General features: G+C 40.0%; 1 protein-coding gene across 2 annotated transcripts in view; it reads right to left on the bottom strand.

Annotated features, from left to right (window-relative positions):
• LOC124798480 (CCR4-NOT transcription complex subunit 10-B) overlaps nucleotides 1–13,708 on the bottom strand; it is a 161,524-nt gene that overhangs the window by 113,944 nt on the left and 33,872 nt on the right. For both annotated transcript variants that reach the window (XM_047261916.1, XM_047261917.1), the window contains exons 3-5: nucleotides 2,172–2,350; nucleotides 1,021–1,155; nucleotides 198–304 (exon numbers count right to left, since the gene is read on the bottom strand). In XM_047261916.1, the coding sequence (XP_047117872.1) occupies nucleotides 198–304; nucleotides 1,021–1,155; nucleotides 2,172–2,350 (421 nt within the window). The remainder of the gene's footprint in view (nucleotides 1–197; nucleotides 305–1,020; nucleotides 1,156–2,171; nucleotides 2,351–13,708) is intronic.

Raw genomic sequence — 13,708 nt, 5'->3', positions numbered from 1 at the left:
ACAACTCCTGAACTAACAGGTGCTTCTTGCAGAGTAACAGTAAGCTCAAGAAAAACTGACAAGTAGTAAACAACTGTTGAGGTAGAGATTATATTTCACTATACTATACCTACCAGCTACATGAAAATAAGACTGACATTTAGTACTCTGAACTCTAAGGTAACAGTTTATATTCACTAAAAGAGTAACACACTTACTTAAATGCTAGTGTGTTCTGTGGGACAGAGCTTAAGGCTTTTATAGCTTTTCTGTAATTTCCTCTCAGATATTCCAGATTCCCTTTCAGAAAAGCAGTTGCCATTGTCTGAAACGTGCAAAAAAAAGTATTACAAAACTTTATCTAAACTACATTAAACTTTATCACCCTTACAAGAATTATTCGGAATTCTACTTTGTTTTATTCTAGAGGCTTTTTAAATTCTTTTCTTGTGGTCTGAAAATTACATAAGCAAAAAAAGAAGATTAGAACCACATTTTCTATGGTTGATACTGATTTTAGAAATTGAAAGCAAGCTCTTTTCGCACAAAGTTGTGCTGTGAAATAAGCTGTAGTCTTTTCAAAGGAACTGTAATAGCATTGACCACAGGAAATTTAAGTTAAGCATGGAAAAGTTAGATCTGAATGACCAATCTGAGATTTGAGCACAGCTCCATCCACGTTACAATGTTTATTTCCTTCTTCTAGGCTATCTCTAGTAGACTCTGACTGAACCACTTATTTCATCTGGAGCACATTTCAATTTATTTTTTCCACCCTGTTTTGTTTCCTAAAACTAAAATTAGTATGTCTTATTACACAATACGTTAAGTAATTCCATGCGTCAGAAGTATATCCATTAAAATTTTGTTCTGGGATTTTCTTAAAAGTCAGAAATGGTAACAGATCTAAAGATTAATTGAACACTGATCATAATAATCATTCACAGCCAATTACATTACGAAGACTAGTGTTAATGTAATTTTGACGACTACACAAAAATATGTAGCAGTCTACAATATAAATATTTTCATAATGCTCACCCTTCCTCCAGATGTAACTAAGTTCTTAATTTCCCTTTTGCATGCTTTCAAAGTGTGAGTGAGAAGGAAACAACGAGCTCTGTACTGTAATAATTTCAAATGGAATGCATCTGTAGCTGCATCAACTGAAACAGTCTGTAAAGTGTAGAATTTTATTATAAGTTATCTAATTATGTAATATTTCAGTAAGAGCAAATGTTTATGTTAATAACACTTGAGTCTTTATAGAAAAGAGCAAAAGAGGAGATATATTTCATAGTCAACTTACAAATCTGGCTGACAACTTTTGTTCATATTATTAAAAAGGACATGCAATAAACTATGTTTAGAAAGCAACTAGAGCAGTATTAGAAAAAGAAGTGAAGCATTTACTTAACAACAATGAAAACTGGAGAGGTGGCAGAGACATAATGCAAAGAATAGCATTTCTCTGTTTTCAGTGTTTTTAACAGTCAAATATTTTTTTTTAACCCTTTGCCAAAAGAATAGAGAATTTGAAGCCTACAGATCACATGAGCAGTCTGACAAGCCAGTCACTTCTGAATTAGATATACTTTTCTAATGGCGGAGATACAGTACATGATGCAGGGTACCTGTGAGCTTTTTAAAATGAGACCATCCAAATTGTTATGTGATAAACAGTCATGATCAAGCATCTCACAGTGCCTCATAATAGAGAAAATAACATTGTCATGAGAGGAGATATGTAAGAAATATTAGGCTTAACATCATGTCAACACCAAGGTCATTACAGATAAAGCAAAAGCTCAGACTGGCGAAAGACATCACCTGTCCTCTTTAGAGCAAGCATCCCAGCATTTGCCTTAAATAATTTAGGGAAAGTATGAAAAACTTAAATGCTGAACTATTGTCCTCTCAAATGCCACTCCATTTGGTACATAGTGAATGGTAGAAGAGTAATCTGGAGGTGCGGGAATGATTTTTGGATGTGAAGCTTTCATCCAAACAAAGGAACTATTTAAAAGTAATAAAAGCTAGCGAATGAACTAAATTTTTCAATTTGCGAATCTGTCCACCCTCCTCCAGTTGTTTCTAATTTAATGGCTCATAAGAAATTATTAATGTTCAGTTATGAGTTGCATTTCATACAATAAAACTCAGAACTTTTTTTTACTTTACTTAAGACAAACCTTTTTCTCTTTGTGTTCCTTTTCTAAAGGTTTAATCTCCTTTTCAGAAGATATTACAGTGTCTGTTGAAACAAACTGGTTTTCAATGTATGCAATCAGGGTCAAAGCTTTCTCTGGCTGATATGTGCATAAGTGCAGCTCAACAACAAGAAGACACACACGATGGGCAAGACTTTCTTCTGAAAATGGTACAAAAATACAACATTGCTACAGTGAACAACATATTTTTATTCCATTATAACTAATAAATTACCTCAATAAAATATTTTAGTATGAGTAAATAACATAACAGCACAAAAAAAGTTTCCATAACTTTTTTGGAGTTGTTGGGTTTATCCTCATTCAGCATCATGAACAAATATATACTCACAGGAAACAACAAATAACACAAAAAATACCACTGAAATAATACAACTATCACATGTAGCACTACCTCAATCGAAGCAGGGTCTTACAGCATGTTAACCACTGTCTTTCAGGAGGAATAATTCATGGACTTACCTGAAATTATTAAAAGAAACCATGGAAGTCAGGGAGCTTACATTAGGATAGGAATTCTGGTGCTCTCAAACGCAAGTCCATTATCCTAAGTAGCCTCCATCTACAGCTGCTAATGTAAACAGGATTCTATTTGCATTTCTTGAATATGATCTATGAATACTTCTTTAATGTCCCCCCCTCCCCACCCACACCTCCAAAAGAATTGTGTACCACTCTTGTCTCAGCTAATTCAAACATGACCCAAACAGCCAAAGAACATAATTTAATTCTAAATGTCCCATTCATTATGGTTAGTTTGTTCATTTTATCACACAATTTGTAGATTTTGCAAACTTATTCAGAGCATTTTCATATCTCCTATTGCAATATGATCCTTGTATGTAGTTGTTGATATACAGCAGATACACTGAGAAGGTTGTGCATGCTTCACAGATACAGACATGACCATGTATCTCATCTTCAGTATCTGAAAATATACCTTCCTTCAACTGATGCTCCTTGTGATTCACCACTGTGCATGAGCTGTCACATTTTTAAGAAGAAATTTTATTTTTTGAAACAAAGATGAGGGTAATATATAAATTACTGAGGTTGTTCAGCTGCAAATAAGACTATTTTCCAAAGTAAGAGCAATATCGTTTATGTGTGTGTGTGAGGCTGTAACTGTGGACTTTATTACATGCAGTTTGTTGTGTGTCACTGCCAGCTACTCGTCTTCCCATCAATGCATGACTCTGTACCTGAACAACAAGGCAAATAGCATGCAGGGGGATTGCACACTGAACAAACTGAGGGTTGCAACATGCCTCCCTGGCTACTACATCACCATTTCAGTCCCCTTATTACCCGTATGCCCTAGCACCCAACAGAAAGACACCTTGTTCCATAGCCTTTGCAAGAGGAGAAGGACATCCTGGATATCCTGGACTACTACTTCTCCTTTGTATAAGCGTTGTAGAAACTGAGGAGAACTCAGGGAGTTTGAACAAAGAATGAATTTAGCAGGAGCAGCAAATCATATCTGCTTCAGCGCCCTCAGTATCATGCATAATTTGACATGAAACACAGTGGACTCTGTAGGTAACTGACCCTTGAAGACACAATCACAGAAAACAACACAACAGCCAATGGAGACACCTGTTCAGACCCATCCATGCATACAGCTACATAATTGTGGAGCTAAATTAAAATGTTGGAAAAATCATATTAAAATCATAAGAAGGACTACAACTTCTCCTGTACTGCACTAAATCTAAAATTACTCTGGGCCTATGCAGTAACCTGGGTGGCAGTTGGTTACAACCCTGGATTTGGGCCTGTACTTGACCACACCAATGGATTCAAACTTGTGCTTCACATGGTTTCCGAACATCCTCATTGCTCATCAACTACTGGAAAAAAGGCGTTCCATAACAGGATGAGCAACAGTATGGTACAGAAGTGAATTTGAAGCCGCAAGGATCTTATGTGCTTGATGCACCATGAGGAACTGTCACTGGATGATAAGTGACCGGTCTCCAGGCTCAGCACAGATACTTGGTACAAGACTGGTCATATAAGCACCTATAGCTAGCCTGTTCCCTCATGGCAGATAGCATCAATGATCTTCAGGTAAGGTGTCACTCATCTATGTATTGTGGGCCCACAGTCCAGCAGTGATGTCACAAAAGTGCTATAAAACTGGAGCAGACACAACCTGTTTGCTTCCCAAGACATGTAGCTAATGCACTTTAAGATATTCAGTGCCTTCTGGGCCCTTGCCTTCAGATTCTTTAGGTGCAGTAGCCACAACAGTTCGGAATAAAAAATGAGGCTCCAAAAACCTCAGACAGCTTTTACAAGGTAGAATTGTGTCCTTCATGTGCAATCAGATACAACAAGAACAGTTAAAATGAATGCACACAAACACACACACACAGTTATCTGCAGGAAACGTAAAAAGGAGGAACATCAAACTGCAAAATCGACCACAAAAAAGGAGCATTGTATGGGACTCCTTACTGTAGATGTGATGTTGCTGATGGCTACGGCAACACTTCCTTGTGGGTCACTATTCTCCTGCTCAAAACTACCTGATAGCATATAAAGGAAACGAAAGAAAAATTCAGAGTAGGAATTAAAATCCATGGAGAAGAAATAAAAACTTTGAGGTTCACCAATGACATTGACAGCAAGGGACCTGGAAGAGCAGTTGAATGGAATGGACGGCGTCTAGAAGGGAGGATAAAAGATGAACATCAACAAAAGCAAAACGAGGATAATGGAATGTAGTTGAATTAAGTTTGGTGATGCTGAGGGACTTAGATTAGGAAATCAGACGGTTAAAGTAGTAGATGAGTTTTGCTATTTGGGGAGCAAAATACCTGATGATGGTAAACGTAGGGGGGATATAAAATGTAGACTGGCAATGGCAAGAAAAGTGTTTCTGAAGAAGAGAAATTTGTTAACATCGAGTATAGATTTAAGTGTAAGGAAGTTGTTTCTGAAAGTATTTGTATTGAGTGTAGCCATGCATAGAAGTGAAACATGGACGATAAATAGTTTGGACAAGAAGAGAATAGAAGCTTTCGTAATGTGGTGCTACAGAAGAATGCTGAAGATTAGATGGTAGATCACATAACTAATGAGGAGGTATTGAATAGAATTGGAGAGGAAAGAAATTTGTGGCACAACTCAACTAGAAGAAGAGATCGGTTGGTAGGACATATTCTGAGCCATCAAGGGATCACCAATTTAGTACTGGAGAGCAGAGTGGAGGGCAAAAATCATAGAGGGAGACCAAGGGATAAATACACTGAGCAGATTCAGAACTATGTAGGTTGCACTAGGTACTGGGAGATGAAGAAGCTTGCACAGAATAGAGTAGCATGGAGAGCTGCATCAAACTAGTCTCTGGACTGAAGACCACAACAACAGCACATAACCTAATCGGTATCCAAAAAAGCTCTTACATAAGAACAAGTGAATGAAGATGAGGAGATCGCCACAGAAGCCCTATTGGTGGAGCTGCCCTACAATCCTGTGTCTCCAATTAGTGTTGCACACTTTACTGAGGTCAAAGAATACACCTATAAGATGGTGTTCATGTAGGAAAACTTGCTGGATAGCCATCTCTAGCAAAGCCATGCTGTTGACAGTGGATCAACATCTTCTGAATCCACACTGTGAGTGGCTAAGGAGCTGGCTGGCCTGTAATGCTCAGATCAGACAACAGGGAATGATTCACTTCATGATCTTACAGCTTATTAAGTTGACATTTCGATAACTAGTGAGAACCACTCAGTCCTTTCTGAGCCTAAGGAGAGGTATCCCTCCATGAGTTTGGAAATTGGCCTATCTGCCATATTGAATTAAAACAGTGTGAGAGGACTTCCTTGGACACCATATTCAAGTTGCACAGAGTGCTGTAGTGGATTTGGTCATGACTGGGTACAGCATCAAGAGCCTCAGAGAGTGCTGAATCAAGCCTGCACATGGTCACTGGAACAAAAGTCGTTAGTAACTTCTGACTGAACTGAATCTGTGAGGGCCACAGAGCAGAAAGAAGAGGTCGATGACTGAGGATTACACAGTAGTAGCATTGAAACATGTAAGGTTACCTGTGTTTAGGATGCACAGCTCCCAAGACATCACGAGGCTCTCTAGAATTCAATCCTTGGGTCAATTAAAGTGGGAGCCCCATAATACAGTATGGGCATTGAAATCTCCCAGTAGAAGAAATGGGTGGGGAAGTTGTTCTATAAGATCTCTGTGAGCCTCTGAATCTATAACTTCTTGCAGTGGTAAATGCAAAGCACATGGTAACCTGTCAACCCACATGAACTTTAGAAGTAACTGCTTGCAGGTTAGTAACTAGGGAATAAGGAGAGGGGTGGTGTCTGTTATGGACAAACAAAGTGACCCTCCCTTGGCTCTTACCCCAGTCCGGTCATTCTTGCAATACAGCAGTGGTTACCAACCTCGGGTAATTGCCTCTTGAGGGATAAAATGCAATTTTCTGAGGGGTAAAACCAATAGGGTTGAATTGTGTTTCGGTCATGACACTATGTTATTTTTAAAATCAATATTATCAGTATTTCATTAGACTGTAATACTGATTATATAAGAAGCCAATAATTGCATTTTTTTTCAAATACTGGCATTAATGTGTTACACACTGTGGTATATATTACAGCTTGTCAAACGAAAGTGTGAGTAACATCTTCCACACACAGCCTACCCACTACATACATACATTGTGCCTCGCATCAACATCAGCAAAATTGAAATTTATAGGTCACATATGCTTAGATATCCAATGAAAATACCTTATCCGAGTTGTACCTAGTTTCCACAGTAGACCATAAAATGCTTCTTTATTCCCTTCATAAAAATAAACAAACCAACAGACAACACAACACAACAGTAACTACGTAATGGCTAGTATGATGATACAGGACCTGTATTAATAATAATAATAATGATGATAATAATAGTTGGAGTGGTGAGGCACAAAGTGTGACAGCTCGATATCTTCCAATTTCTGCCAGTTCGGAAGTAAGGAGTCCAGCAATCAAGTGATGTACAAATGCCAGGCGTAAGTATAGTGCACGAATTTTACTTTGGTTGATTTTAAATAAGAGTGCAGAAAGTGGGTCAAACAAGTATCGCTATGAAGAGAAGTGGTGCAGAGGAAGCATGTTTTGTAACAAGTGTCAATCCTCAATGTGGATAGTTAGCTTTCTTTTCTAAGACGGAGTTACAGGTAACACTCGTGATGCACTGAAAACTGGTTCGACATTCTTAAAAAAAAATGTTCTTAGAAACAAACAGCAACAACTGTCTCATTGAATTATACTTGGTTTAATAAAGCACCTATAAAAACAAAATATAATTTGTTTTCTGTCATTTTAAACATGAAAGTGTTCAGAGAAAATTCTTTTTCATTCTAAAGCAATGTTGATAGTGGGGGAGGGGGGGGGGGGGTTACTTGCTGATATCGGGTTGCATTCAGGGATAATGGTCTCAGAAAGGCTGGGAAACACTGTAATAGAAGATATAGCCACAGAGCACAGGGGCATCAGTAGGTAGCATCAAAATGTGTTTCTTGTAAATGCGACCACATGGGTTGTTCCTGTGTTACGAGTTTCAGTTCCTCCAAACGTATTGTGAACTCACTGGTGTTCTACTGTAATACGGGAGCCATTTACTGTAGGGGAGAGGGTGGGGAGGGGATTTGCACTACGACACTGTCCCTCTGTTGAGGTGGGCAGCCCGCAACAGATTGAGCCTCAGTCATGCAGGGAGATGGTTGCCACAGGCAGACTTCATATTCCATTCACTCTGAAAACAAATCATGTGAAGTGTCAGACAGAATGATGTCTACATGGTCTAACGGTTTAGAGCCTGTCTTCTTTTGTATTTGGTGCTTCCCATTTGCTTTCTTCACCAAAGAAGGTATAGCAGGAATGTCTGCAGCAGTGGGGTGTCAGTGCTGATCTATTTACTGGTGCCTCCCATTTAAGGTGCCGGAGGCTCCCAGATGTCAGCAACTGTGGCCTTTTCTGATGTTATGGGTGGACCTATGAGCTCTCGAAGAACAGCACGTTTAGGAGAGCACTGGCAAATGCAAGTAATACCACCAACACTGGCAACCTCCATTTTCATAGTAGAATTGACTTTTGGAACAAGCTTTTTTAAGACCTGTAGTGAAAGAAATGGATAAGGGAAGCTCCATGGTTCTACAGATTTTCCTTTTTTTGCCTCACCATATGGGATAAGTTTTGTTGTTTTCAGCTCCTATATCTTCTTTTCTTCAAGAATGACACTGCAATCTGTACTCCAGATAGTGTGATTCTCAGAGTAATTTACACACTTCGGAGGAGATGAACAACCAACTCATTCAGGAGCAGCCTTATCACATTTGTCACAAGTGGCTTCTCCCTTATACCCAAACATGTTGTTCCCAATGCGTTTAAAAGATCTCACTGGGTTCAGGACATAATCCTTCACATATGAAAAAAGGGAACCTGCTTTGACATGCTCTGGAAGTATCATGCTATTGAAAATAAGGATAAAGGAGTTTGTTTTAACCAGCTCACCATTCCCCCCATTTCATTATATTTTGCACATCAATGATACCTTCCTGGGTCCACTCAACTTTCAGTTTATCTTTGAGAATATCTATCAGATACCTACATGATGCAACACCTTTGTTGTAGTTCAAGAAGTTGTGTAGCTCAGTTTTGAGTGTATTTTCCCTGAGGCAGGTAGCTTCCTGGAGGTCCATTACTTATTGGGAACTAGAAGTTCCAAACAACAGTGTCCCATCGTACAAATGGTTGACATATATTAAAGTGCCAGCAGTGCCCTCTAAACCCTTTAGAATGTAGAAAGGCGGGACTTTCTTAAAGTTGCCATCTTTCCCTTCAACTATTAAAAACACATTCTGACAAGCAGCATGCATTCTGTAACTGTAAACTGAAGTACTCTGAATAATCCCAGGGTCAGGAGGATTGGCTACACAAGCCATCCTCTTAGATTTTGTGTTGATACCCACCAAAGGTACACCCCTTCTGCTGGGAGTTGAAAGAGTAGAGTTTGAGGGTTTCGTCTCAGTCCCATAAACAGCTAGGAAAATAAGGGTCCAACTAGACAGAGCCCCATGTGCCTGGTAAGATTTATACAACTGAGTTGCGCCTGTTTCCCCAGAGGTTGCCTGCTAACAACTGTTTCACGTCAACAGCCAAAAGGCTCTTTGATGCACAGCACATATTGAGACTGAGGGTTTTGTTTGTGGAGGTGTTGACCATCCTTGTGATCTGTGTAACTAAGTCAAAATCTCCAGTCCTCGTGAGACACAATGTTCCACCGCTGCGCATAGTGGTCACTGGAGTGTGTCCAGAGATTACAGAGGACTAGTGGCACTACTGCACATAGTGGTCACTGGAGCGTGTCCAGAGATTACACTTACAGAGGACTACTGGCACTTACCAGCCTCCAGCTCAGAAAACCTGGGTTCGCTGAGCCCATATCCAGAAAACAAATGCTGAGCTCCCTGAGATGCTTGCAATTTAGCACAACCCTGGGAGGCACATGTGGCTTACTGAATGCCACAGATGTGGTGAGTGGTACTTCCCCAATGCAGTATCGTTGTTTTAACAACTACTGGCCAAATCTTATGGTATGGGGTACCTTCACACCTGCCACATGATGATACAGCTTCTGGAAGTCAAAAAATTCTCCACATGGTTATAGCTTTACGCACGTCAAAAGTTTATGAAAGGAATTATGTTTTACATTCCACTGAAACAAAATGTTTCAGAAACAACTCAAACTTTTTATAGAGCTTATGGTTTGCCTACATTGTCTCAATTTACATGTTTCTGCTAGCATTAAGTCTAAAGATAGAAAAGAGAACCATAACCTATAAAGATCATCCTTAATAAGATCATCATCAATCCTGCATATGCAACTGTGCATGAGGACTCACATGTGACTATTAGTGAAATTGAAAATAAATCAATGTGGAAAGTTCATGTAATTTTAAGGTAGTGAACATGTTACAAGTGTGAGCTCCTTATATACTCAGATGCTGACTCCTACTCAGAAAGAGAGCTCGTGTGATTCCAGATTGAATATTTCTTTTTGCAGCAGCCTGGTCCTGGTTTGAAACTTCCTTGTAGACTAAAACTGTGTTGAACCAAGACTCAGACCTATAACCTCAGTTAATTTAGTTAGTAAGAGTATTCTCTGTGAAACACAAGGATATTGACTCAAGTTATGGTCCAGCACAACATTTTAATTTACCCAGATCTTTCAAAACAGTACACACTCAACTGCAGAATGAAAGATTCATTCTGGAAACAGGCCATAGGCTGTAGCTAAGGCATTCACAGGGTGTCCAGCAAAGGAATCCCTGCTTTCAAAATCAAGGTGTCCAGCAAAGGAATCCCTGTCTTCAAAATTAAATATCTTGAAAACTAAGATCGACAGATAAGTGCAACAAATGGTATGTTGATTGTGAAAGCTTTAAGAATTTTATGCAGAAGTTTTGAAATAGCTCATAAAGCTGCCAACAGATGGTGCTGTAATTACAATATGTAGTGCCTATAAATAGTGCACTGCAGCTCAGAGTGACCAGTTGCACCATTGAAATGTAAAAGGAGGTTCATGGACTGGAGGAAGAGGTTGAAATCACATATTCCATTGAACAATGTGTTTTTATGGCACAGAAAAACCAGAGGTTAGAATACAACCCTATGGCAACAAGGCACAGTTTTCAAACACCATTTAATGTTCCAAAAGGGTCCACTGCAAAAGGTATTTGCAATCTCTTCACCAAATTCCAATGGACATGCAGCATGGCTGATGATCTAACAGGCAATATTGGCCCCAGTCAAACTGTAGTTATTCCTGAAAGTGTCGCGACAGTTTTTGGACTTGTTCAACAAAATCCAAGGAAACTGGTGGTGGTGGTGGTGGTGGTGGTGGTGGTGGTGGTTAGTGTTTAACGTCCCGTCGACAACGAGGTCATTAGAGACGGAGTGCAAGCTCGGGTTAGGGAAGGATTGGGAAGGAAATCGGCCATGCCCTTTCAAAGGAACCATCTCGGCATTCGCCTGAAACGATTTAGGGAAATCACGGAAAACCTAAATCAGGATGGCCGGAGACGGGACTGAACCGTCGTCCTCCCGAATGCGAGTCCAGTGTGCTAGCCAATGCGCCACCTCGCTCGGTAGGAAACTGGTCTGAAGAGTTACAGCAGAGACTGTTTGAAGCATTCCAGAATGCAGAAAATACTGAGACACATCCTACATATGTTTCCATTCAAAATCTCAACTCACCAGGCCATAACCATAAACCTGTGTGACAGAGGGCTAACTTTGTGAAGCAGATTATCACAATGATTGATAATGAAGGATTTGATGCTGGCTTCATCTGGGTGTTTGAAGCACACTTCCACCTAAATGGAGACATGAATAAACAAAACTGATGATTTCAGAGTTCCAAAAAATCCCCATTTGTGCGAAGCAAAACCACTGTAGTCTCCCGAAGTTACCATTTAGGATGTGATATGCATCAGATGCATTATTGGTCCTTTCTTCATGTGATTAATGATGCGAGAATATTATGTTGCAATTTTGGAACAATTCATTGCCAGACAGATAGTGAGGGAGGAGTGACCAGGCACTGAGTGGTTCATCCAAGACAGAGCCAGTTCAAATATCACCATACAGATGTTTCACTTTCTTGGTGAATACTTTGGGAACAGAGTCACTACACTGGAGTATTACGAATCCACAGGGGCAGTGATGGAGTGGCTTCCATATTTTCCTGATCTGACCCACTGTTACTACTTTCTGTGAGGCACATGGAAAGACGCTGTCTACCGGAACCATCCCACTACGCTGGACTAGCTTACATCAACGATCTGTGTGGCATTTGAATCCATTTCCATTGAGTCACTGCAGGATGTGGCAGCAAATTTCATTGTTACTTGCACCACCTTTCTACTACAAGTGGTGGACATTTCAGAATGACTGATATGAGTCCAAAGGCTGCTCGCAAATGACAAGTTTAATTAGGCACACTGATACTGTACACACTACACAGCATACAGCACCTTTTTTAGCAGCATTTCAAATTATTTCAGACTTCTGCATAACCTCTGTACAAAATTCTTGGAGTTTTCGCAATAAACATACATTTTGCTGTACTCCTCCATGATCTCAGTTTCAGAGATATTTAATTTTGACATCTTTGAAATCAGGGACTCCTTCACTTGACACCCTGTAGCTGTGCTCTTCCTTCCTCCAAGAATGCTGGTCCAGTGAGGTACAGAGGACAGCTTTTGTGAAGTTTGGAAATAGGACAAAGGCTCTGGCAGAACTGAGGCTACATAGGTGAGTTATGAATTATAGCTCAGTTGGTAAGAGCATTGTCCATGAAAGGCAAAATGGCATTGGTTTCTAATTGTAGTGACACTGGTGCAAGTCATGTTCAATATTCTCTTCACTGTTTTCTGCCAGAAGCTGAAATCAAGAAACAACATTTTCCACAACAGATTGGAGTGTCTCTGGGACTATGTTAAAAATATGTTGCACAATGCATGCCTTCAGTCCAGCTATGTTTGTAATGAGAGTGCAGAACACAATATCTTTCAGATAACCCCACAGCCAGAAGTCACACAGATTTTGATCAGGCGATCTGGATAGCCAGGCAGCAGGGAAATGATGGCTGATAATTCTAGCATTCCTGAAATGCCTCTGCAGCAGCTGTGCAATGTGTGGAGGACCGCCATCTTGCACAAAAGTGATCCAGTTCCCACAGATCCATGTTGTTGAAGGTTTGGAATGATGACCCGCAAAAGACTTTCATAGCATTTACCTGTGGCAGTACAGATAACAGGACCCGGAGGACTCATCTCCTCAAAAAAATATGGCCCTACCATAAACAATGCTGTCAATCTGCACCCCAAAGTCACCTCTGCAGAATGAAGTGGTCCCGGTTAATGTGCCTGCAAGTTTTCTGTTGCCCATATCCTGCAATTCTGTGTATTGACAAATCCTTGGAGATGGATGGACTTTGTCTGTCCACAGAATGTTCCATGGCCATTCACTGTCCACTTCCACACAAGTAAGTAATTGCAGAGCAAACAATTGTCTTGCTGGTAGGTCAGCAGGAAGCAACTCCTGAACATGGGTGATTTTGTATGGATAGCAATGCAGGATGTTTCGTAGGATTTTAGGCACTGTGCTCACAGGGATGTCCAGTGTTCAGGCAATTACCTGCGTGCTGCATATTTGCCCACCACTGCTTGACCCCTCCTGCAACGCTGTGGCCACATCTTTGAGAGACATCAAATCAACCACTTTCCTCCTTCCACTTCAAAAGAACATATATTTTTGAATTGTTTAATCGTTTTTCCCAGACCATTAAGCACACATAAGACCAACACCTTTTTCCATACTTTTGAGTGTCTAGAACATATACATGGCTACTGGCACACAGTCACAGATCTTGTAAAAGAGCTTTATCAGTAGCACACGATCCTT

The sequence above is a fragment of the Schistocerca piceifrons genome, chromosome 5 (genome assembly GCF_021461385.2).
Source record: "Schistocerca piceifrons isolate TAMUIC-IGC-003096 chromosome 5, iqSchPice1.1, whole genome shotgun sequence".
In the NCBI taxonomy this organism is placed as follows: Eukaryota; Metazoa; Arthropoda; class Insecta; order Orthoptera; family Acrididae; genus Schistocerca; species Schistocerca piceifrons.
Note: the sequence above shows the minus strand (reverse complement) of the source record. Positions and strands in the feature narration are given on the sequence as shown.